Source organism: Falco biarmicus, chromosome 2 (genome assembly GCF_023638135.1).
Source record: "Falco biarmicus isolate bFalBia1 chromosome 2, bFalBia1.pri, whole genome shotgun sequence".
Lineage (NCBI taxonomy): Eukaryota > Metazoa > Chordata > Aves > Falconiformes > Falconidae > Falco > Falco biarmicus.
Window position 1 is genome coordinate 4,836,283 of NC_079289.1, and position 26,805 is coordinate 4,863,087.

Sequence of the window (26,805 nt, forward strand, 5' to 3'; positions counted from 1 at the left end):
GGGATATGAGGGCAAGATGCAGCAGATATGAGCACTGGTGATAATGATACCTTTTCCTGAGCTGGCTGAAGCAGCGTGGAAGAAGAAAATACGGCAAAGCTCCGAAGAAGGGTTACCCTGCCATGAGGAGTTAGTGCATGCGCACCAGGAGAGGGTGAGCGGGAGCGTCGGGCTGGGTCTTTTTGCCCACAGAGGTATAACCATGCATGGGTCAGACTTTTGGGGACCACAGACTCAAAGCCAGAAAGGGCTCAGCTGTCCCCATTTCAACACCTCCCTGTGAAAGGAATTCCTGCCCTGTATCAGTCACCGAGCTGGGAAAAAGTGAAACGGCTGGGGGGAATTTCCAGTTGTGGCAAATGACTGGGGAAGTGCCAGCCCTCTGGGAAAAGCGAGGAGATGATGGTTTTCACTGCTCTGGCAGGGCTGATGCTCTGCAGGGACAAGAGGGGCTCTGTTTCATGGAGCCAGCACGAGATGGCGCTCAGAAATAGGGCTTATCTGGGGGGAAAAACAAGGGATGCTGCGATATGACAAATCCCTGCTGCCGCTGGAGCTCAGTCCTCCCGGGAGACATCTGGGCTCTGGCAGGGTCATTTCGGCTTGAGGACTTGAAACATCTCACGGGTTAATTATTCAGCATTGCCCGCCAATTAGCTACTATTACCCTCATTTTATGGATGAGTAAAGTAAGAGCTCCAGAACTGAAAGGGGAGGAATTCCCAGCAGTCCTGCAGCCTGGTCCTGTGCACTGGGGCATTGATCGGGGAGATTATTTCTGGCCCAGTTGCAGAAGCTGCCACTGGCCAGTTTGTTTCTGCCCACCAAGGCACTGGTGCTGGCTCCGTCCTCCTCTGGGTCTCAGCCATGCGTAGGCTCTCGGAGGGTGGCTTTTAGGTATCCTCACAGCTGGAGTGTCAGAGAGCCGTATTTTAAACACTGTTCCATTAACTCCATCTGAAGTTAATTTTTCTGAGCCTTTGTCCGTTGTTGTTTTCCGAGTAGGGAAAGGCAGCTGCAGCAGGAAAGCCCGGCGGAGGCTGCAGCCTGGGCTCTGCTCTCACCCCACGCCAGCTGGGCTCTGACCGCTGCTGCCTCCCTCCCTCCTCACCGCTCCTGCGAGCCAAAACTCTTCACGTCAAAAAACCTCCTCACTATTTAAGGCAACCGGCTGAGACTGGAGGCGGAGAGCCGTCGCTTGCTCAGGAACACCACACTGTGCACCACGGGCTGCCGCGAAGCCCAGTGAGCTCTGGGAGGGATGAACGGAGCAAACCCTGCCCGTCCCACTGGTTGTAGTTTTGCTGGTTAAAGGCAGGAATTAGGGCCCTGTCTGTGGGATCACAAAGTGGTTGAGGTTGGAAGGGACTTCTAGAAGTCATCTGGTCTAACCCCCCTGCTTAAGCAGGGCCACCTACAGCGGGTTGCCCAGGACTCCGTCCAAACAAGGATGGAGACTCCACAGCCTCTCTGGGCAACCTGCAGTGGTGTTTGGTCACTCTCACAGTGAAAAGCTGAATCTTGGTGTTCAGAGGGACCTCCCTGTGTTTCATTTTGTGTCCACTGCTTCTGGTCCTGGCACTGGGCACCACTGTCAAGAGCCTGGCTCCATCCTTTTGGCATCCTCCCTGCAGGCATTCATATTCAGTGATGAGATCCTCTGGAGTCTTCTCTTCTCTAGGCTGAATAGTTCCATCTCTCTCAGCCTTTCCTCTTAGGAGATATGCTCCAGTCCCTTCAGCATCTTCATGGCCCTTTGCTGGACTCTCTCCAGTTTGTCCCTGTCTCTCATACAAGGGAGCCCAGAACTGGACACAGCACCCCAGATGTGGCCTCACCAGTGCTGAGTAGAGGGGAAGGATCGTCTGCCTTGGCCTGCTGGCAGTACTTGGCCTAACGCAGCCCAGGAGAGCATTTGCTTTCATGGCTGCAAGGGCCCCATTGCTGACTCATGTTCAACTTAGTGCCCACCAGAACCCCCAGGTCCTTTTCTGCCAAGATGCTTTCCAGCTGGGTGGCCACCAGTATATACTGGCACTTGGGGTTGTTCCTCCCAAGGTGCAGGACTACACTTCTTCTTGAACTTTATGAGGTTCCTGCTGGCCCATTTCTCTAGCCTGTTGAGGACCCTCTGGTATATCAGCATGACCCACTGGTGTACCAGCCACTCCTCCCAGCTTGGTGCCACCAGCAAACTGGCTGAGGGTACACTCTGCCCCACCATCCAGATCATTAATGAAGATGTTAAACAGGCCTGGACCCAGTACTGACCCCTGGGATACACTGCTAGTGACTGGCCTCCCACTAGACTTTGTGCCACTGATCACCACCCTCTGAGTCCAGCACTTCAGCCAGTTTTTAATACAACCCAGAAAGCCAGGAAAGCTAGGGGCTCGGGACGTCGCCGGTCTGACCTCCTCCCAACCACGATGAGATGAGACCATTGCTCAGGGTTTTCTCCAGCTGGGTTTTTCAGACCTCCAAGGATGGAGTTGGGTTGAGCCACTCACCCCCAGCCCTCCCTCAGCTGTCCCCAAGGTTTTCTCCCAGGTGGGCTACAATACCTTGCATTTTCTGACTTTCTGCTCATACACTGGTGGAGGAAAAGGTAGTCCTGGGGGGCACTGGCGGACAGGGTGCTCTGGAGGTGGCCAGCAGGTGAGTCAAAGGTGAACAGGGTGGGCTGGCTGGAGTGGGACGGTGCTGAGGACTTGCGCTCTCGCAGCAGGTGGTGGCTGGCACTGCTGAGCTCTGCTGGGGAGGACCGCGGTGCATGGTTCATGGAGGCAATGCTCCTCAGGGTGTCTGTGCAGGAAAAAAACACACCTGTGAGCGGCCAGATGCGGTGACACCATATCCTGTGTTCCTGGGATTTTCCTTCCTTAAATGCTCCAGCATTTATGGAGGTTGGTGTGGTTTACTTATGGCTCTGAGTGATGCACTCAGCAGCAGGCTCCTCCACTTGGAGCACATATAACTATAGGTATCATGTGAAGAAACAGATACTTTATCATATTTTATCATATTTTATCACATGCTTATCGGCTTGTGGGGATGTCTGGGGGATGTCAGCCCAATTCACAGCGAGCTCCGTGGGTTGGTAAAACCTGTTTAAAAAGGAAAAGGAAGAGAAGAGCTCTCACACCACCACTTCCACTTCTGCCTTTTCTTAGAGACTTTCTGTAGGTGGCTTTAGACATGTGATTTAAGTCATCCCCACCCCTCTGTGTAAGGACATCACCGCTATCCTATTACAGTTCGGTAAACTGAGGCACAGGGTGGGAATGTGGATGGACATAATGACAGCAGAGATGAAAAATATTCCCATGTTCCCCAATTCTCTATTAATTTTGTGACCTCGAAAGGGCTCCTGCTGGTTTCTGCTAGTAAAACAGGATGCAGACCCAAGGCATGACTCTAGTGCCTGGTCCTCTTGCTGAAGGAGAAATGCACTTTAATATATTAAATTCATTTCAGCAGAGAACATCCCAGAGGATGTTCCAAGAATCTGAACCAGAGATGAGTTTTTACAGCCAAGCTGTAAACTCTTATTAAAAAAAAACAACCAAAAACAACCAAAAAAACCTGAATCCCAGAAAAATCACAAGCTGCAGAATATTTTGGGAAAGCTGATCCGTCTCTGGCTGCAGAAGCCCATGCAGCAGCCCATGCATGGTGTCCCTGCCATGCATGCACTCCTGGCATGTGAAAATGACTCATCGTGGTTCACTGAAGTCACCCTTTATAACAGCTGTGATTTACATTTATTTGGTGCTGATGCAAAATGTAGGAAAAAACCCAAATCCTAATGAAAAGGTCATCTTTCCCTGGGTAAATCCACCCATTCTCTGCTTGGACAAGGAGATGTTCCACACAGGGTGATTTTTCACTGACTTCTGAATCATATCAAGATACAAAATCAATCCCTCTGCCGCTCATTCACCAGTGCTACATTTTTTCTCCCGGCGTTACTGCAAACTTCACCTGACGCAGAAAAAGTACATTAATAAAAGCCAAAGAGCGTGTCTCGACTCTGCTGTTTGGTTTGTGCTAACACAGAAAAGATCAATATTTAACATTGACATTAATGGTGGGGGACGAGAGCTTTAAACTCTGAGTCCTGTCTTCTTTGCACGGGCATTAAGATCCCTCAGTGCTTTTCATGGGAGTAAATGGCGGTCTCACTGTCCTTGGACAAAACGGTGTCTTGACCCTCATTCTTATTAAATATTTATCCCGTAGCAGTGCAGACTGATCCCATTGGAAAAAGGAGTCTTGAGAGCTCTGTGAGTCCCAAACCTTAGCCCCAAATCAAGTGCTCTGAAGTCAACCAGCATGGTAGAGCCCATACCCACTTTGCTATCAAAAACAGGGGGGCTGCACCCGAAGTGCCTCTCAGGAATAGCGCGCACACACACACACACACACACACACACACACACACACACACACCCTTGCTACCTCCCGAATCACAGCCAGGAACTGCCCATGACTTTGGCCAAGACTCTTCCAAGGGTGGTGTGAGGATGGCAGGTTAGTGTTGTGTCCCCACCCCAGCACGAAGGTTGCCCCTGGGGACAACTCTGAACTGCACCAGGATGGGGTCCCTCTGTCCTGAGCAATCCTCCAGCACTATCCCTGCAGACTCCGCACTTGCCATTGCATGGAAAAGCCATGGCAGGCCAAAATACACCCGGGTGTTAGAAATGGCATCGATTTATTTGTACCAACACAGCCCAAGGGGAGAGATGGGGCTGCACAGAGGAGACGGTCCCCAGCATCACCCCAGGGCACAGCAAACTCAGATCACAACACTCTGAGGAACCCAGTGAATCCCGCACTGCCAGAAGACCCAAATCTTTTCCCAAATGTCAGACTGATTTGGGGAAACTGGAGAGCACAGCACAATAGATGGGCTCACTGAAAGCAGGATGAATTACTCCATGGTTACTCTGGCCACATAAAAGAAAACGGGGGATGAACGGGAGCAGGCAGCAATGCCTGGTAAAAGCATGTCGCATCCCCAGGGGAAGCCGCTCTATTGGCGTCCACATTGATTTTCAAAATGAATTCCCAGCTCACTTCCCGCAGCGACCTGGCCACTGAGAGCATTAACAGGAGCCGATTCAGGACTCACGTACTCCATTAGGTCTGTGAGATGAACTCTGTAATAGGAGGTGAGAGACGGATTGGTTCACGGGGCTGGGAGGGTATTGCAAGGGCTGGGAAGAGCAATCCTGTGGTTGCAGAAGGAGACTGCATTTTGGTCTGTATTTTTTATGTTGTGGGGTTTTTTTTGCACGAGAAAAAGAGACAGCTCATGTGCCCAGGTCACATGCTGATGATGGGTCCTGCTGACAGCTAGAAAAGGAGGCAAGAAAGGAAACTGAACCAGAAAAATAGTATTTAATGACTAGCACAAGCTAAAAGGAAAAGTCAACATATTTGTGCTCTCATGTTGGCCTGAAATGGAGAGAGGTCCTCATGAGGATAAGATGCACAGGGTGAATTCTGAGCCAGAGGTCCCAAGCCATTTCAACTTGCCATGCTGCAGTGCCCAGCTCGCAGGCTGTGAGGACCAGCGCTCCTTCCCCATGTCCATGTGGGGCACTTATGAGAATAACCTCCAGCGGGTCCCATCGGGATGCCTTCAGGCATCGATCACACCCCACATCATGACCAAAGCTGCTCAACTGAATCCAACCACAAGCCCAAAAGAATGATGCTTCTCCATCCCTCATGGCCATCTGCATCAGGGCCAGGGATAAACCCGTGGCCCTCCTTTATTTAACAGCGTAGTCATAGCCTTCAAATCCCTTGGCTTTATGCTGAGATCTTTACATTGAGGGAATGTATCAAATACAGCCAAGGAGGGATAAGACCCTGTTCCAGTTCCTATTGCCATTCCCAGGGGGGCAGAGTTAAGGTTATGTAGCGCGGCCATGTGGGAAGTGTCATCTTAACCCCACGTTTCCTGGCTGCTTCTCCTCCGAGTTCAGGGAATTAGACTCTCACGGTCTGGAAAAAGCAGTGTTGGACACCCACAACTTAAAACTTTATGTCAGCAACACGACTTGCATGCATATGTCTCACTGGGCTTGTGCTACAGCTGTTATGCTAGTCCCTGCAAGAAAGTGAGCCAGAGGCTCAGCAGGGACAAGCCAGCACAGCCCTGCAAAACCCCAACGTGCCCAGGTGGGCTGTGGGCAGCTGAAGGCTCGGCACTCGCTAGTCCAGGTTAAGATGTTCCTTTTTGGCCATGTGTTGCAGCAAAGGGGAAAAAATACCCTCCTTGCGACTCCATCCCCAAAGCAAAAATACACAACTTCGAGCACGGCCAGCAATGGGATGGACTAGGCTGGGAGCCAGGAATTTTTTATGAATGTTTTCAATCCCCTAACGTGGTATTTCCCTCCTTGCTGACAGCTCTGAATTCCCTTGCTCAGAGCGCTTGACTATTGCTGTGTGAGCGTAGCTTCACACAATGTTCCCGGGCTTATCCGGGTGAAATAATTACTCAGATTACTCAGCCTCTTTCGGAAACTGTCGCTGAGAATGGTCTTTTTCACCAGAGCTGCGATGTCAGCTTCAGAAGGCAGAGGCTGGGGCTACAACTCCCTGTATCCCATGGACTTCAAATGATGCTCCTGGGAAGGCGATGATGTTTGGGCGATGCTCAATTCCTGCGCTCCCATCGGTGTTTGCAACAAAAGTGCCAGGTTTGCTCGGCATCCCTGCGCAGCATGAAATTCCCTGTGATGCCCACACTGTGCTGGCAAGGGTGAGCTGGTCCAAGGGGCCCCACAGATAAAGGGCTCCTCTGATTTTCCCTGGCAGATAAACCCACAAAACACCTCAGATCACACTACTGACTTTGTGCCAGTTAAAACTTACGGCTGATGAGATTTTGTCAGGAGGGATTAGTAGAGATCTGTTAGAAATAATCCATAGAGGAGCACGGGGCAGAGTGTGCCCATTTGCCATTGTTTCCCCCACTCTTTGGAGTAGCTTCATCATTTATTGGTAAAAAAAGGAGGAACCAACTCACTTCTGGAGCACAAATAAAAAATAATAATAATAATAAATAAATAAATAAAGAAAAAGGCAAACAACCCTACCAAAACAAGCCCTCTACAAGCCCTCTGCATGCTTCTCCTGGCAGGGAGAGAACAACAACATGTCTGATGGATAAGTCACCGTGCCACCATGCTGCCAGGAAGCCCTGGGATGCCATGAGGATGAGCATGGTACCTGAGGACAGTTTGTTTACCGAGCTTTCCCTGTGGCCTCCGAGTTGGATGGCATTTGGAAAAGCTGTTGTCAGTCTGAGGACACCTTGGCAGGCTGCCGCTAAAGGTTTCCTCTGGCAGGTTAGTGGGAAAAGGTGTCTGATTTGGATAATTTCTCCTCGCCAATTTCCATCAGAGTGGCGAGCTGTGTACAAGGACACAGGTACCCTGACATCCAGCACTGCCCACATTTTGGGTGCCAAGCTGGGGGAGTGGATCTCATCAAAAGCAAGGAAGGGGCACAGTTCCGTCCTCCACTGCAGAGGAGCTGAAGGGTAAGGACAGAAGTGACATCGGGCTTTTGAGCTTTTCCTTTCCAGTTTTTCTGCTTATTTCTATTTGCTTTGAGAAACCGGTCAGGACAGCCTGGCCAAGGGAAAGGAGGAGCATCATCGCTTTACGGACAGGGATCTGCAGCAGAGGGCTAAGGGCATGGTTTCTCTTACACAGTTTCAGCCATCTAAATAACACTTAGCCTAATCTGGTCCCCTCAGGTTTCCTCCACTGACAACAGTGAAATCCCCCAACACGGGAGAGGGAGAACTACCCGAGAAAGAGGGAGACAAAGATGAGTCGTAATAAATAGCATCGTCTCTGCCCATTAGTGTCAGCGCTTTGCTTGCATCTGTATGAAACAACGGGAAAACAGTGGTAATGTAAGAGCATTTGCCTTGGAGAAGCATGGGAACCAGGAGAAAAATATCACAGCTCTGGAGAACGACTGAGTGAGAAAAGAGGGAAAGGAGCCAAGTCAGATCATCCTGACCTCAAAGCATTATATATCCCAGTTATTTTAACAGCAATCAATTCTTTGAAGGACAAAGAGGCAGAAAGGAGAGAGACTGCAATAGAAACGATATGACGCTTCTCCCTGGAGAACACAGGTTCGCTTCTGTGAGATGAGGCTGTGCCCAGAATCCCATCTCTGCTCTGGGAAACATCCCTTGATGGCAGTGACCCAGCTCTGCATCATATCAGCACACCCCGCACATGGTGGCTACCCTTTAAAGAGCAAATCTGCTGCCTGATTGTGGAGCTCAACCTTTTGTGTCAATATTTGGAGGTCTAACATTTGGCCAGACAGGGATGCCTGGTGTGCACCTATTTATTTTTCTTATAAGGGCTTCAGTGCTGAGATAAAAGCAGATGATCATGGATTCTCACAGGTCTGGCTTACGTGCGACCTTGAGCATCCCACCGGGGACATGCTTATCTGAGAGCCCTGGAGTGGGACAACGACCTACAGCTGGGGATGAAGGACAAGTGCAGGGCTGCAGCGTGGGCTGGGACAGGCTTAATTTGCTCCACAGAACCAACCTCATCTCCGACCCTCTGCTTCATGAATCATCATCTCTGACACTGCAAAACCAATCTGATGAGGGATCAAATGGGGGGGGGGGGGGCGGGGGGGGGGAAGGCTGGAACGGAGGGAAAGGTAAAAGATGGTGGGCTGTAACTGCATAAAACACAAAGTGGTCTCAAGGCAGAGTATTTTTGCCTTTTTCAGGGTAGGGTTAAGGTGGCAAAAGCAAGGCAATGGGGATGGGCAGAGTTATCTGCTTTCTGTCTGTGGGTGGCATATGTGATTCCTGCAGATGCCAGGGGCATCCTTAGCAAATCTGGCTGGAGGTACAAGCAGTCTGTGGAGCCCAGTGCTGCAGGACAGGGCTGAAGCTGTTGAAAGCTAAGAGCTAGCGAAAGAGATGACACACTTATATGAGAAAGGTTTTTCGCCCCCCCATCAGACACAGCCTCACAATGAACCAGCATCAAACCAGCTTTCTCACCCTGTGAAATGAAGCTCCCGCATCCTGTTTTGGAGGATCACATCGGTTATTATTACTGGTTATTATAATTGGTTATTATTATTTATGAAGATGACGATGATTAGCAATTCTGGTATTTCCTCACCGGGCTTTCCCTTGGACATCATGCCAACGCAGTCTCACCCAGTGCTGCGGTCCAACATGCCACCAGCGAGCAGGGTGAAAGCCCAGAAGCTGGTGCAACATTAACTTTGCATCCCCTAGGCCAGGAATACAACCTGGTTTTAGGTCCTGAACAAATTCCTTCTTCTCCCCCTTATTGTTCACTGCAAGCAGTATGCGGGTGTCTTTCCTTGCTTGAGCAAACACGTGTGCACGCCTCACTTAGCAGGGATGGAGAAGGAGAAAGGATGAATCCCAACCTAATCCCAGCCAGGGCTTCTTAACGGCTTGCTTTAAATTTTATAGCCCTTTTTATGGTGACGGGAGCGTAGGTCTTTAATGCTCCAGGAGAGCAGAGGAAAACTTTCACTAGGAGAAAATGTGAACCCGTTTTACTTATGCATGATTTAGTACCATTTCTATTCAAGGGAGCATGCAAGAGGCCCAAATATTTGCACTTCGTATTATAGAAGAACTGCCATTCCCAGCTCTTTACAGAAGTAATTTATTTCGATCCTCCTTACCTTGGGGGAGAAACATTATAACTCCCAGTTTGCAGGGGAGTCAATAACAGTAGCACTGTTCAGGGTCTGCTTCACCATCGCTCAGCAGGGCAGTGATGGGGAGTGAAGGAGGATCCCCAGATTTCCCCTCTCAGAGCCCCCTTCTTTGCAGCTGCATTTGCACCCATGCATGGGACCAAACAGCGGGCATTTGGCCCCGTTTTTCCCTCCTCTAACTGGGATTAATGTTACTTTTTGCTCCTCAGGTAGCATTCTAGGCAAAGGGTTAAAAGGAAAGGGGGGTGGGTGCTGGGCACGGGGTAGGGGGGAAGATGGAGATGGGGGTTGTGGTAGAGCCCTGAATTTCCCATACAGCTTCAGGTCAGCCCGGCATGCTCAGATGGGGTAACATCAGCTGCAAAAGCTGAAAAAGGAGGCAAAAAAAGTCATTAACCCTCATGGCTGCAATACCAAGTCCCTGAACCGGTGAGTAAAGCAGCCCAGGGGTCACTTCGAGCAAGGGTCATTTCAGCCCTAGAAGAAAACATGCCCTTAGGGATAGAGACTCAAAAAAAAAAAAAAAAAAAAAAAGTTTGGCTTGGTTTTTTTTTTCTTGCTGGAAGTTCAGCTCTCCCTTTTCCATCTCTGCAACCTTTACTCTCAAAACAAGCCTCTCTGCAAAGGTTTTCCATGCAATTATTTTTTTTTCATATAGGGGTATGGGCATACTCTGTCCACATACCAGAATCGTCTAAAGAAGTCCTGAAGGCAAAATAATTCCTAAGAAGTTGAGCACAAAACGCAGAAAGAAAAATCTCCGCAAGCGACGGGAGGACTGCACCTTGCACAGCTGATCTCTAGCTGGGCTCTGCCGCACCAGCACTCCAGCAAAAATGCAAACAGTTCAAAAATCCATCCTGGATCTCTTACTGATCATTAAAAACCTGCCCATTAGGCAGTGTATTAACAGTGCTCAATGGAAACAGAGAAAGAAAAGGTCCTTTCCAGGGAGCTATTCTCATTGCCATGAGGTTAAAAATGCCTGTGACCCCCACAAGCTTTATGCATTCAGAAATCATGAGTTCACGCGCAGTAAAGGTCTTCAGTATCAGCTAAAACCTGGAGGATTTTCTCTTCCCCTTCTTTTAAGATGCAATGATGGCAAAAGGACTTGGAATTTATTCCCTACACATCGCCATAATCAAATAATATGCTAATGCTATTAGCATGGGACCTTGCATCGCAAATTACTTAGAATCATATTCTCTTTCAAAATAGTAGAGTTTCATTTAAATTGGTCTCCACAGCAACCGGAAACGAACTGGAATAATGTCAGATGAAAATCTACATGGCTGGGATGGTGAACGAGGAAGTTCATGGCAGGGATTGAGGGGAGTGCTATGAAGACAGCTTGAGCCCACCAGGGTCGATGGACTTGTGCCAGCCATCTTCCACCCAACCGGTTATCAACTGTGACAATGAATGCAAGGACGAAATGAACCTGCAGATCCAGGAGGACCCCAAAGCACCCTGATGGAAAAAGGGTGAGGAGATATGAGGTTCATGTAGATGTGAAGCCTGAGGAGGTCTTCTTGGTCCTCCAGATACTTTCTAAGTGGCCCCTGGGGAGTTGCATCTGACAACTGGTTTCGTTCATGCTAAATCTGTTCTCATCTGTTAAACTCAAACCTGGCTGTTTGCAAATGGCCTGAGGGAATGCAGCTCCTGACCGTGGGCCAGGCTCCTGCATCCTGGGGTTGTACAAGCACAGACCAGGAAAAGGGTGATTGCTTCTGGCTTTCCTTCGTTAAAGCAGGAGATACTGCTCCCTCCTTCATCTCGCCTGCTCTGCTCACACGCTCACCATGATGGGCACTGTCTCCCATGAGGATCTAGGATGGGAAGAACCTGCAGCATCCTCTGGCCAGTGCCCACCAGCTGATCACTGGCCAGATTTTCACCCAGTGAAAACACTCCCCAAACCCATTTGAAAATGAGCTGAGCTTTGCAATGCCACGTCTGGAAAGCTATGGGTTAGAAACCAGCTCTGATTTCCCACGAAAATATTTTCCCAGCTGCTCCAATCATCTTCCCTGCACTTGCTTCACTCAGTGGTCACCGTTATGTCAGCGGGCACGGTGTGATCCTCATCCAGGTTGGGGTTTCTCGGTGCTCCCCTAATAAAACTTGTATTAGCAATGCAGCTCTCAAAAATGTCTTTGAAAGCAATGTCAGAAAGTGGGAGGCGTTTTGCTTGAGAGCGGCTGAGGGTTCAGGCAATGAAAAGAAAACAGCCCCGACCAGTCTCTCAGCTCTGTTTATAATTATCTGGGCTCCGGTGGGTGTTAAAACATCTGTACTGGTTTGGCAGGGACTGGGGAGCACGGCTTGTGCCAAAGGCAAGAAGTGGCGTGGGCTGAAACAGCGCAGCAATACGTTAGTGTGGTATTCGTGCTTAGAAACATGGAGCTGGCAGCCTCCCCCACCAGCGCCTTTGGGTTAGGATCAGCCCCAGCCCTGTCCCCGTGTCCCCCACCCACCATGGGTCGTACCCCTCCGGGACCATCCCAAGGAAGAGCTGGAAGTGGTTAAAGGAGATGCCGGGTTGGCTGGAGTCTGGAATCCTGCTGGGTTTAACATCCCTCTGGACTTTGGTCACCATCAGTTCAGCTCCACATTATGCTCTTGCATTTCTTATTTCTGTGCATGACTGTTTCCACCTGGACACCCTCCATCTCCCTGTCATGTCTAGTCACGGACAAGCAAATCTCTCCCTGCTGGATATTTCTGCACTGAGCAGCGGGGCAGGCTCCCAGCGTGGATGTTGCTGTTTGAACCTTGTGCGCTAAAACATGGGCTGGTTTTGTGGTTATTTTTAATGCACAGCAGCAGCAGAGCTGGGTTTAGTGGGGCAATGGAGCGTAATGTAGAGCTTGGTCCTCAGGAGACTCAGGCAAGGCACATTTATCACAATCTCCTTGAGGGTAATATTTTTGGATTTCGGCATTCCTCATCCCCTGACTCAGGAACAAAACATCCTTTGGCATCTGAAGACTGAAGCAAACCTTCTCTGCCCTGATGCTCTCTCATGGGTTGGGAACCATCCCATGGGCTTATTCAGCATCTCCTCACCCTCCTCTTCCTTGCTCAAAGGTGGCTCACAAAGTGCGGCGAGCCCATCCTTAAAACCCAGAACCAGATTACATTCTCACCCTTGCGGCTGCACCCATCCTTGCACACGACACAGATGGTACCAGCACCCAGACCAAAATCTGCATCAGTTCTTGCCCAGTGCATCACCCATGCTTCATGCTTGGCTTAGGGCCAGCTGAAAATGTTCTGACATCCTCCAGCTGGAAAAAGCCATTTAATCAAAACAGGAGCTTGTCAAGGGATCGCTTGCAGCCAGAAATTACAAGAAATGTTTAGAAGATAAAAGTGAATTTTAAATAAAAGGGGAGAAGGTCAAGGTGTTTCTATTAATTATCAGAGTGGATTGATTTTTGGGGGTGGACCGCCCTTCTTTAGCCAAAGATCATCATTATCATGTGCTTTTTAGATGTGAAAGTGCAATTCTGAGCGGAACTCTCGATTTTTTTCTGAAATTCATTTAAATTCAGAATGAAAAGGTGTGAATCAAAATCGATGCTGAAAGCAGATGAAAATGAATTCCAGTGACAGAAAACTGAACACGCTGAATTTTTACCAACTCTGAAGTGGTGTTTGTGATGGGCTCATCACCCGCTCTACTGGCTGCAAAGGCAGTTCCCCCAGCACCGGCTTGCTCGGATTCCATATGTGCAGCTGCTGAGAACTCTTCCTTCCTCACAGGAATGCAATATATAATTTTTTTTCTAATTACCTTGATGACCCATGTTCAAACTTGGTGTATTTGGCTGTTGAAATGGATTTGGATGAGATCCAGTACCTGGTGCCCCTCTCATCACTGAGTCCTTCACCCAGGGGATGAAAAGTGGTTTGATGACAGATATGCAGTGCATGGGGTCCACTTCTCTCAGCAGATGCTGGGAGGAATAAACCATGATATAATGGATTTTGGCTACGACCACAGGAACACAGAAATTACCAGACCGGACCACCCTGCTCCAGCTTTCCATCTCCAAATACCTCAGAGACAGCTGAGAACTTCACAGGGATCACTCATGCAACAACACACCTGCAGGGAAAACTGATTTGTGCCTCACTCCACCATTCATAAACCTTATTAAAGCAACTGTTTTAACTTATCTAATACAACTGAGGGCATTCTTGCACTCATGGCAGTATTAATTCTTTAAGCCACTTTATCTGTAAAACAAACCACTCTGTGTCATACAGGTCTGTGAACACAGGGCTGGGCTTCCCTGCAAACTGCACCAGGAGACACCAGACAGCAGTGTGTCTTCTCATGACCGAGATAAGTTGGTGGATTTTTTTACTGCAAGAAGCACTGTTTGTCCAGAGCTAGGGCATTGTGGACTTTTCTGCATAAAAATATTAGCGGCAGGCAGAGGACAGGGTGGTCCTTCCAGCAATGTGCCAAAGAAATTGAGAGCATTTGTAAGACCATACTCTGAGTTCTTCTTAAAGGTAGCAGAAACGGTGGAAGTGAGTTTCTGGAGCATCACAGAAAAGCCAGCAGGATCTCAGACTCTCAGAAGAAGTTACGTTGATGCCAAAGAACAGATACAATGGTATTTAAAATCTGTAATAAACATGTAAAAGCATGGAAGAGCTTCAAGTGAACATCACAAATCCATCCCTGTTCTTAGACTCGCAGAATGAGTTTGGGGATGAAGAAAAGCTACAGGTGTCAAGAAATTGAGATTGAGATACTTAAAAAAAATAAAAATGTAAAGACTGAAGAGACACCACAGTGCTCTCCAGGAAAGACCAAGTCTTGTCTATCAGAATTTTTTTCCAGACAAATCTCAAGAGCAGAAGGCAGCATGTTCACCTGGAAGATCATCTGTTGACCGGGTTTTGACCCTAACACTAATCATCAAAGCAACCGCCAACTAGCAAAAAGACTCATCATGAAATTTATGGATTTCAAGTGGGTATTTGAAAGACTTCATCATGACTCATTTGAGAGCAATGTGAACCGTTATGGCAACCCAGCAAAAATAATTACCATCATAAAGGCTTTACATCAAGGTTGAGCCTGTGCAAAGTATATGCAGGCTCGAGGGAATGGTTTACACAGATAGCAATGTCAGACAAGGTGGTGCTTGGCAAGGCAGGTGATCTGCTGTGAGACAGAGGTGAGGATGGAGCACAGGTGGTGCAATAGCCATGCACCACGCTTTTACATGTGATGAAGTATTCAGAAGTGCCCCAGTGCCCGGATGCCTGCTCAACATTTCAAAAAGATTTGTTGTCAGTTACAAAAAAAACCCAACAAAAACAAAAATACAAAAAAAACCCAACACCCAAATGCAATGAGTCACTCAACTCCAGCTTACTTTCAAAAGCAACAGCATACAAGAACAGGGGCAGTTTATGTATTTGGCAGGAAAATGATGGAAGGCAGTCATACCAAAAATTGGCAAGGAGCAGCTGTGTTGGCCAGGATGGGATTTGGTCATGTGGCGCTGAAAGAACACATGATGGAATTTTTGAGGTGAAATGTTATTTTCCATCCTAATAAATAGATATAAAGGGTGGTAGTCAATCCAAGGTGCAAACGAGTCAGACACATTCCTCAGCATGTGACAACGACCCAGTAAGTATGAAAGGAAACTGAATCCCTGGTAAGGGCTGAGACGTGCCACAGCTTCACCACCTGCCGTGGAACAGCTGGAGGACTATGAGGGACATCACACAGAGCAAAAAGGGTAAGAAAAGATGAGGCTGTACGTACCCAGAGCCAAGGGGTATCACACAATATGTTGTGATATGGACTCAGACAAGGCAATATCTCAACACATCCTCTGCACTCCCACCTTCCTGGTCATGCCAACAGGGAACAACTCCAGTTTTACCTGCTGGGATTGCTGAGGTATCTCAGCTCCTCACCGCACTCTGAAGTCTGGTATATCCCTGCAGCGTAAGTTCACAAAAATCACAGAATATTTGGATAGAAAGGATCTCTGGAGATGGTCTAGTCCAACTGCCTGCCCCAACTAGGGGCAACTACAGCAGCTCGGGACTATGTCCAGTTGGGTTTTGAGTATCTCCAAGGATGAAGACTCAAGTTGTCTTGGGCTGGGGTGTTTGTTTGTTTGTTTTCAGGCTTAACTGAAAGTATTTGCTTCATTCTCTGTGGCTTAAAGTGATCGTAAGCATGGACCAAAATTAAGCTGCTCCTTGGATGCTTGGTGGAAACTGTAGCCCCCTCCTAGGTCTGACTCCCAGAGAGAGAAGCAGCAGACTGGGAGCAATGGGGGAACAGGAAAGATAAATGACATCTCATTTTCCTGAACAGTCTCATTTTTCAAGTTTTGCAAATTGTGGCCAAGTGTCCTTTTTAAGACCATTCCCAGCTTTGAGGGAACAGGTGCCATCACCAAGCCGCCTCTGGCAGCAGATGGCTACAGGTAGAAGAAAAGGTGCATCAACATGTTTATGCTGTGCCTCAACGATGGATCCCTTCGAGCAGAGGCTGCCTCTGTGCTCAGCTTGTGCAGCACCTAGCATAGCCAGAAGACTGGTTTCTCGGCTGTGTCTGCACCATGAAGGACCCTCAGAGATGTTGTCAGCCTTCCTGGAGGGAACCAGGATGCGGCCAGGGCACACATGGGGCATCCCTGGATCAGGTGTAACCCCACAGTGCAAGTAATAAATCGCTGGCATTACAGCTCTGACACTGTACCACACTAAATAATGCAGAAGTATGTTTGAGAAGCAGGCAGTAATTATAACTGAAGCGTAGAAACCATCTAGGGAAGAAGTGTTATCTTTACAGATAAAATCAGTAATAAATGCTACTGCATTCATAAATAAAAATCAGACTGGAAACAAACCCTGAGTGGTGTCATGGAAAGTTCACAGCAATCAACAGCTTCACGGCTCCTTCCTGCTCTGTGCGCCTTCACTCAGAGGCTTTAAAGGCTTTAGAAAGCTTTCCCTTTACTCAGGCTGCGTTTTAATTGGAAATACAAACCAATACAAACCGTTACACAAACAGGCATTGGGGTGTGCGAAATGACAGTCTAAATCTGTCCTGGCTTTTATCAGGTTTTGCAAAGCAGCACTCGGGGTGTATAAACCATGGCCCCTATCAAAGGTTTAGAGGGAACAATGTGAAATATATGGAAGAAAGAAAAGGGGAAATATGGTGGCTTGGGAGGGAAAAAAACCATTCATGCTGTGAAAAACAGCTTGAAATGATCTGCCGCAATGGTCACTGTGATTTTCGCCCTTGTCCTCCAACTTGCTCACACACAGGTTTTGGGGTCCTATGTCCATCATGTTTCCCAGCCCGGCGCCTACGTGTTGGGCATTGCCTGCAGATCTGCATCCCGCCCCGATGCCTGAGCCACGGGGTACAGCCCCATGAACCCCAGCGCGGCACAGCTGAGGCACACAGGCTAAAACAGCCCCAGGACCCCTCTCGGAAATAGAAATGCAGGCAAATCTGACTGCGAGTTTTCTCCCAGCTGGCAGACACACAGAATGCCTCCCTCCCTCCCTTGGTTTTGCTCAGACAGCGCTGCTTCGCCAGTCCCTTTGCTCCAAGCCCATCAGCTGTTTTTGTTTCCAAAGGCTTTGCGTTGTTTTGCTTTTTGATGTGATGCTGATACCGTCCACTACACTCATTTTTCCACGGTCAGTAAGTCATCCTAAAAATTCCTCAGTGCCCATTAAACTAATGGGGCTGACCTGACACGCACAGGGCTCGTTGTGATAAAAGACAATTATAAACCAAAGAATTATTTTAAATGGGTTTCTGATTCTGGGTACCTGGCCCAGCAGACAGCCCTGGGCAGGTCTGAGATGTACAAACGCAGCCTGCTAATCTCCACTGGGAAACCTGTGCTGGAAAAGCTGGGCAATGCTTTTTGCTCTAAAAAAAATGCCCAAACCTCTTGAACCTCACATTTCTTCCTTCCCTCCCAGCTCAAATCCCAGCCTCAGCTCAACAAACCCAGTGGGACTTTGGCCAGGAAAGGGCAGGATTTTCCCCAAAGGCCCCAGTTCTCCAGCTCCGTATTTATCTTCAGAAGAGGCCAGTCGGATACCCTTGTGCTGAGCGCCAGCTGGGAAACAGTCTAGAGGAACTGGAGTATTTGGCCCTTGGTCTTTTTTGAAAGCTGAGCATAAATTTTCTTTTTTGCTGGTTGATGGTTTTATTATTTGCAGCGAGATGAGTATTCTCTGCCTATAAACCCAGTGCTCCCACATACAGTTGCATCCCCTGCCAGTTCCCATCAGTGCTGGGTACAGTTAAAGGGGGCTCAGCAAACAAGTATCTCCTAGGGGTCTCTCTGGGATGCCAGAGTAATGGGTTTGCAAACTTAACACTGACATATCTTCTGGATTTTTTTAGTCCCACCTCTCCAAAATTTCCACAGCTACAATAAACCATCTAAATGAAAAAATCCTAAAAATTGCTGGATTTCCAAATCCCAAACTCTGCAGAAAACACTGATTCAGCATTGCAAACCTAACATTCAATTGCATTAGACCCCCTGAAGCCAGAAGCTTGGCTTTCTGATTGTGTAGACACCTAAAGACCTTTTCTATTGCTTTCTGGTTTCTAAAGCCCTCTGCATCCTTGCTTCAGTCCTTTTCTTGGCACTCAGATGGGCTAGAAGTCTACTTTTTCAATTATTAAGTGTCTGTATATATAGTGTTAAGGACAGTGACCATCAGAGCAGTGCAGGTTGGCTTTGGTCCTGCAAAGCTTCTGGTACCACAACCTGATGAAGAACTGAGTACAGCAAGAATAAGGTATGGAAGAATAGTAGGGGTTGATGCTCATCGTAAATGAAATGATGACAAATGACACCATTTGAAGATCCAAATATCTCAAAGGTCTTGACAGTGATCTGAGATGAATCCTGGGATTCATCTCAGCAGAGTTTTAGGAGTCTAAAAAGTGGATGTGTCCACCTGAGCTCATCAGTCCCGGTTCCCTGGAGAGCCAAGGGAAAGAAACCAGCACTTTCAGGGTGCAGATGATTCACCTAATTTTAGACATCTTTTTCCATATTCTCCTCCAAACTGGACAGATTATAACTACCAGCACACGTCTCACTCTCAACAGCATGGGTTCCCTTTTCAAAATGCCAGGGGAATCACAGCAAGGAGACCCTGACCAGTTGGTAGAGATCAGCAATCTCTATGTCTCCTGTTTCTGTCTTCTAGGAAGCAAATTCCAGGTTGTTAGTGGCTCTCTGCTCTTCAGCAGACTCATTAGCCCCTGAACTAGCTCATCTCCAAAGGGAAAGAGAGGAAAAAGGGGGTGGGGGGGGTGGTAAAAAGGCAGCAGGCACTTAACTGTTCTCAAGCTGCTCCTTTGTGCCAAGACCACTCCATCTCCAGTATTGTTTACACTGAAATAAAAGCTGAACAGTGTCAGACCTTAAAATAACTTGCTGTTTGTGGAGCAGGAAAACCAGGGTCAGGGAAGTTTGGAACAAATTTAAAGAGGCAGGATGACTAAAGGATGAACTGGTACTCAGGCAAGGAGGCATTCGCAGGCACCTGAAATTCAACCATGAGCCTGGTGCAAAGTCAGTTGGGGTTGATGGGTCTCCACCACCCATTCCAGTGAGGCTGGGTCAAGCCTGAGGCTGAGACATGACATGTGCATTTGTCCTCTCAGAGTAAATCTGCAGACATAGATGTTTCCTTTGTTAGGAATATCCAAAATATGGTAGAGAAGGATGGGTGGGACTGATCCAAATGCCCTCGAGATGTGCAACCGGTGGGTCTAGATGTGACATCTTGTGTTTTAAAAGACAGAGCTCGATGATGCTGAGCGCAGAAAGTATTGATGGGAACACTCAGGAAAAGGCTACATCAGGAAAAGGACATTGGGTGAAAGGAAAGGGCTCAAGGCTCAAGGACTCCACACAGGCTGTTCCAACACAGGCCAACTCCAAGTCCCATACGGGGCTAGGGAACATCAGATCTTCAGGTAGGCGAATGAGACATGGGAAGGTGGGATACATGGAGAGAACCCAACCAGAACTGCCCCATCCACCCCGTGGGTCAAACTCAACCGTAATCTTGCTCATCGCTTGTCATAGTGTCATATTGTCTACTGGGGAGCAGACCGGCCTCCAAGTGGGCTCATACCCAAGTACAACCCATACCACAGCTTAAAGATGAAGCTGAGACCAACTGACTTGCGTCAACAGAAGCTGAAGAGTCAAGTCCTGGCCCAGCTTGACTGCACAGGGCTCCACGAGGGGCTGCCTGCTCGACTGCCCTTAGGTGGCAGAGCTGCCTGCAGACACGCAAACCAAGCGCATCAGGGACCGGGTGCTTTCAGGGACACAAGGTCACCCCCAAATCTCCCTCCTTGCCACCATTTTTCAGTCCCTGGCACGCTTCCCAGAATGGTACTGGGCTTGTAACTCCTCCAGGGTGTGAGCAGGGAAGGAAGGAGGTGTGTGCCGGGCACAACAGCAAGGAAGTACCTGGTCTTGTGGCAGTCATCAGTGTTTCCCCTCTGCTTCGGTTCTGCCTGGCCATGGGAGAGGCAGCAGGAATGCAGGGGCTGCCCCAGGGCCATCATCTTGCATGGGCTCCCCAGTGCCCCACTCCTGCATGCTGGGACGGAGAACACCAGTGATTTGGGGCTGTTTGGGAGAGGTAAGTGGTGTACAATGTGCAAATGTATGTTTTTACTCTGGTCTTGCTACCCGCAGCTTCTTTGCTGAGCTTTTGGGCAGCTCCCAACAAGTCTTCAGGGGTATCTTTCTGCTGTTTTTTCTCCAGCCCACCTCAAACTCCCTTTGCTCAGAAAGCACCCAAGCAAACCTGCCTGCAAGGAATCAGTGGGGCTGGAGGCATCGCTGGGACCCTGATGCTGGGACCAACATGTTTTTGGGTGAGAAGCAAGGAGGGAGAAAGAGCAGCCATATGGGCTCGTAGCACAGGCTTGCAGGCAGCCTGTGTGAGCAGGCAGCAGGTTAGGGAGCAACCAGTCAGCCACCCACACAGGACCGCCAGCGAAAGCATTCAAGGGGGCACTGAATCAACAGATTTGCTCTCGTGTGATGGAACGGGGCAATTGGTGGAGCGTCTGGGGCAGCATCAAGCCAAAGAGATCCCTAATGGAGACGATGCACATGGGGCATATAAGTTCTCATCAATGTGAGCAGAAAGTTCTTGTGTCCGGCGGCTGATCCCACAAACTGTGCTGGAGTTGAAGAAGGAAGAAGAGACACTCAGCTCTCCATTAAACATTAATGCATCGCCCTGACTTGCATTCGTCGAGACAGTAAAAGCCTTGGGATTGCTGGGGATCGATCCCCACTGCGATGCAAAACACTAGCGCTGAGCCTTGAAGATAGAGCAGGGAGCGAGCCGGAGCCTGGGACCACCCTGGCGCAGCCCCCTGGCAGAAAGCAGAGAAGTAAATAAAAGAAATAAAGTCCCAGATGAAAAAAAATGAAGACGACATGCCTGGGCTGGGTGGGAAAGTCCACTGCTGCCAGACACAACCCATCGGGGCAGGAGCCCAGCACCATCCTTTTCCCACGCCCTGCTCACTCTCTCCAAGTACCAGGAGCCTTTAGCTCAGAGCAAGGACATTTATTTACCCACAGATACTCTCTTCCTTGCTTCTATGGCTGGGTTAAACCTCTAGCACAGCGGTGCATGACTAAGTTCTTAAACTCCACTGGGAGTTTGCTCAGCACCCATGAATCCAAGCCGCTGAGACAGCCCCAGTCCCATCGAAGAGCTGGAGGGAGGTGCTGGGGGTGGCACAGTAAATTGGGATAGAGTTAATAAAGGTATCTACTGCTCTGAAACAACTAACCTGTGCACAGGAGCCCTGCAAGGACACATTGCTTCATGAGAAATTAAATTATATGCTGCCATAGCTGCACTTCTGTTATATCGGGAATGGGACAAGGTGGGGTTTAGGCTGAAGCATCAGCTCCAGAAAGCGTTAATGGCACACCAGATATGTTTAGTGGGATCTAGTAATTTTTTTTAACTCCAACAAACAAAGCATATGAGAAAATCCAGTTCACAGCTGAGCTCTGGCTGTCTGCCCACTAGGGCAGGGAAAATGCAGATGGTTTGAAATACGCACATGCCTGCGTTTCTCCCCTAGCCTGTGGCTCAGTGTCCCCGGCAGGTCTCGCCCCATCGTATTTGGTCAGCCGAGGTGGCAGCAGAGCAAATTGCAGTGTAAAAGCAGTGCTGAGTCAGGAGCAAACCTACTTTCCATGAGCACCATTGCTTTCCTCGGACCCATGGAGGAGCTGGGATCCTGCAAGGCTTTGGTCGTTTAGAAATAGTAATTAGCTCTCCAAGTAAATAGGTGTTAACAGAAACAAAGAACTCTGCAGCAGTCTGGGTAAACACTTCAGAGTCAATTTAATTTCCCTTCTTTCCGCAGATGTAATTGTGCTGGTCTGCAATTATTTTCAGGTCGGGACAGGGAACAAGGCCACCGGTGGCAGCGTTGTGGAGCACCGGGGCAGCCGGCAGTACCCTCCACTTCACTGACATTTGGGTCCTGAGGCTGAAATGGGCTTCCTTGCGACAAACCAGATGTATAACGCAGCCAGCGATCAGCTAAACCAACAGCTAACCGCAGCATGACGTTAAACCGCCCTAAACTCCAGCCTGTTTCTTAATCCTTAGGGTCCACCAGTCTAGACAGGACATGAAGGACTAATGTGAAAACCAAGCGACAGAAAATTTACACTCTCCCCTTGAGCTGCAAACAGAAAGAAGTATCAAAGGGTATAAATTCATTTGGCTTTTTAATTTTTTTCACCTTTTGGGAGCATGGGCAGCACCCAGGCAGAGGTCGGTGCAGAGGGTTTGCAGCCAGTTTGCTTTGCCTTGTGCAGCTGCTTTTGAGTTGCCCATTTGCTCAGTAAATCATGCTAAAAAGCCACTGAAAACCTGTCTTTTCCCTACCATCTCGGGGAGCCGGTGAAATAGGTTTTTACCGAAACTACCCCCAAAGCTAATGAGTTTTTCCTCCACCACTGGTGGGTTAAAAGCAAACTTGTGGCCAGTGGCTCAGGCTCAGCTGATGCAGGGCATCCCTTCAAGCAGGAGGTAATTCAGCACGTGATGGAAGCTGTAGTAAATGCCACTGCTGGTGATGGAGCATTTCCCTGGCCAGGGTGTGAATATAAGCCAGCGGGAACAGCCCGGCTTTGGGGCCAGACCCAGCAAGTCTTTTGGGTCAGTATAAAGCAGTCACGCACTCAAGAACAAGTGCAACGAGAAGAATGCGCACAGCGGCTTCCCCAGTAGTTTCTGATCTTGTTCTGCCATGCTGGCTGTCCGCTGGGAGAAGGAGGTTTAGTTAATTAATTGTTACAACTAGCATGGAGCTATTCTTGCCCACGATGGTTAGCTTTTACTCCCCTTTTTGGTGCATCCAATTACTGACTCATTCATTCTCCAAGGCAGAGGCCACAACAAGGCACAGAGGCTTGAGGATGAGGGGGTGAAAGTCTAAGAAATGCCAGATGTCCCAAGCTCTATTTTTACCCTGGAGCTGTCTTAATATCAAGCAAACTCCTCGTCTTCTCCTGTCCGTCAACCCATGGCTTCAAGGAGGTGATGAAGAGGGAGCATAGCAGTTACAAATATTGCTATGAATTTTATTTCTCCCTCCAGCTGATCCATCACGAAGGATGGGTGATGGGCTTATGCATGCCAAGATGGACAAGACTCCTGACACCGATCATGATGCAACGATCCCTCGACCTCTCTGCCCAGCCTTGGGCCATGGGTCCTTCAAACAAGCATTATCTACTTTGGGAAATCAATGATTTATCTGCCTTTACTTAGCAGGGACGGTGAAGGAAAGGTGAGAGTGGGGTCACTGCTTCGGCGAGCACCAAAGCGAAGCAACATCCCTGAATAATTCATGCTCCCTTTTTTTCTGTGGCATCTGGACACATCTGCTGTGTTCACCATCGCAGGCTTTTTCTTGGCTTACTCAGAAAATCATACTTTGGCAGCTGGGTACTGTTTCAAGTGGGTACTTTCCCTACAGCATTAACGAGCTGTGATTTTGTTACAAATAGGGATTTTTGTTCCTCTTTTGCTGATGTCACTCCATGATCCTGCAGGGAATAGCGCTCGGATCTCTGCAGCCTGACGAGCCCTATGTGCCCTTTGGGACAAATGTACTTGCAAGCGGGAGATTGCTTTTCCTTTTGCTGCCCAGATTTATATTTCACTGAAGTCCCGTATCGATCCTGCTGCCGCTGGGCTGAAAGCTCATTTTACTAAATGGGAAGAAAAACAGTTGCCCCAGCTGAACGCACGCAAAATGGAAAATCCTGCAACAAACCAGCTCTTAAAAAAGGGGCCTGAACGATTTCGCTGAACCTCAAGGATGGCACTGCTGACATCGGAACGGGATGTAATTTATTTAGCCTGACCTTTCCCTGAAAGACCGCACTGGTGGCGTTATCAAGGACCCTTTCTACCACTTGTACACCCATTGCCAAGGTGACGTCCCGTTTCATGCGTCAGTCAGCAAAGATCGCATTCGCGCTGCTGTGATGCTTTGTTTGCTGTCCTGCCTGACAAGCTCTTGGCAGGGTTTCAGCTCCCGCGGATGGCAGCTGCTCTGCGAGGGACCAGAACAGATTCAAGCTGGACGTTGTTTTAGGGAGTTTTATGTAGACAGAGCATGGGACTGGACCATGGATAAGACGAAGCAAAGATGATGCTACTAGGTGTAATGGGACTGGCAGGTGACTGCAGCACTGCACCCCATGCTCACCCCCCATCCTGTCTCACTTGGGATTTATGTGACCCCTCGTGGTGCTGGGGAAGCAGAGGCAGCTCACCAGTGCTCGCCGCAGAGGCTTGCCAAAGCGCAGCTGAGCTTGGGTGGTTGAGCACGACTGGTGGAACAGGTCTCACTGCTGCGCAAAACCATCCAGTGTTTTCTTCTACCCTCCGAGAATTTTCCCAGCAGGTCCCTGGAGGAGATGGGGATGTTGGTGGGGAGGACGTGTCTGTCCTTCACATGAGAGCTTGTCAGCAGTGGGTACAATGGAAAGCAGGGAGGGACATGGTCCCAGTAAAGCTTCTCCACCACTCCACCAAGGGATTGAAACTTCTGAACAAGGGGGATTTTCACTGCTGGTTCCCACAACTCTCAAAGGGACTTTGGTGATGGATGAGGACACAGGCTGCAGCTACAAAAGTCCCCAGACCCCATCAGCTTCTTATGAGAGACTCAGAGGTCTACAGTTATGGGATGGAAAATGAATTAGGTGGCTCACAGGGGCAAAGCCTGCTCTGCTTCAGATGTCAAGTTAGGAAAGCTTCATGGATGTTTCCCACATGTCTGTCCATTTCCCACTCCAGTCCTCCCAGCCTCATGGCGGGCTGCACCCCCCTCCCACAGGTCTGATCTGAAAAAGGAGCCAGGCCCCACTTGGAGGACAGGACAGGAGATGCTCTTGGCCACAGACATGGCTCTCACGGTACCTGTGTTCTCCTCGGACTGGTTGAAGCCACAGATCTGGCAGATGCTGCGAACCCATTTGTTCATGTCGTCCTCGGTCTCAGCCACCAGGTAGAAGGTCCTGTCAGTGGTCTTGATGTCAAAGATGTAGCTGTCTTGCAGTTCCTTCTTGTTGAAGGTCAGGCCTGCGTCCACTTGCTCGCAGAAATTGAGGTTGATCACACGCAAAGGTTTCTTGGAGTGGTCATTTTTGTAGTACTCCAGGACATCGGGGTCACCACTCATCCGACCGCTGCGCAGGACAAACCAGCGTTTCTTCCATGCCTGAAACCAAGAAGAGAGGAAGCATGAACCCCGTTACTCAAGTCACGAGGGCCAAGAAACCCTGGCCAGGCAGAAGGTGACACAGATGGACATGACACCCCGCTGCCCCAGGATGCTCTGGGATGCTGCTCAGGACATCCCTGCAAGAGGGGCATAGACGGCACAGACTCAGCTCAGTTCATCAGTTCAGTGCTCAAATCCCACTCGTTATCTGGGAGAATTATATACCAAAATATCATGGTAGCTTAAGAGGACCCCAAGAAGGGCTATTCTTGAGGCTTAGAGCAACCTTGCTACTACCCTACAGCCCAGCCACACTACCAGGACCCAAATACCCTTCCCTCCTGGATGTGAGATAATCTGTGGGGTGACGTTACTGGCAGCTGCAGTGCCGAAATGCCTTCCAGCGGCTCAGAGGAGCTCTGACACTTCAGACAGAGCACCCTGGGTATCCTGCCCTTCAGAGAAACCCCTGAGAGCATCACAGCCTGTGTCTGCAGACACCAACCACGCCAATCTCATCTCTGTTTAAATGCCAGGATAGAAAGGCTAATAAAACCAATGGGGAATGGGTTTGGTCTTTTAAATATCAGGAATGATGCCAGGGAGACCCATGGAGAATCCAAGCTTCATTTGTTTTTCAGCATCTTCTGCTCCCCAGCATGCAGGAAACTCCTTAGAAAAGGAAAAGGTTATCATCGATTCTTCCAAGCACTGCTGACGGCAGCCCCCGGCCAAACCACCTGGGGAACGGACTCAGGGGCTTATGGTGTTTGAAGGAAACTGGCAAGATAAATGTCAACCATCATCCCTGGCACTGGGAGCTGCGGCCCCTCTGCTCTCCCCATGCCAAATGCAGTTGGAAGCTCCCACAGGAGGGGGAATAGCCACAACAAGAATGTGCCAAATGCTACAACTTATGTTACACAGAGAATCAAGAAGAATTGGGGGTGCGCTCTGCATGAGCATCCCAGTGGCTGCCGGAGGGATGCATGGGGTGAGGGACAACTTTGAGCTGCTCCCCATTGCAGAGCGATGCTGCCTTGCAGAGGGCTCAGCTCTCATGGCATATGGAGGGGAAGGAATATATCTAAGCTTAGTCCTTAAAACATCTGAGTTTGTTCAGGCTGCCTTTTAAGGCAGTGAAGGTCCAAGAGGCGCATGAACAGCATGGG

The 26,805-nt window shown here is 49.1% G+C and overlaps 1 protein-coding gene across 1 annotated transcript in view; it reads right to left on the reverse strand.

Annotated features, from left to right (window-relative positions):
- GAB2 (GRB2 associated binding protein 2) overlaps positions 1-26,805 on the reverse strand; it is a 101,762-nt gene that overhangs the window by 21,046 nt on the left and 53,911 nt on the right. Inside the window, 2 exon segments of the mRNA XM_056327125.1 lie at positions 2,565-2,805; positions 25,330-25,630. Of these exon segments, the coding sequence (XP_056183100.1) occupies positions 2,565-2,805; positions 25,330-25,630 (542 nt within the window).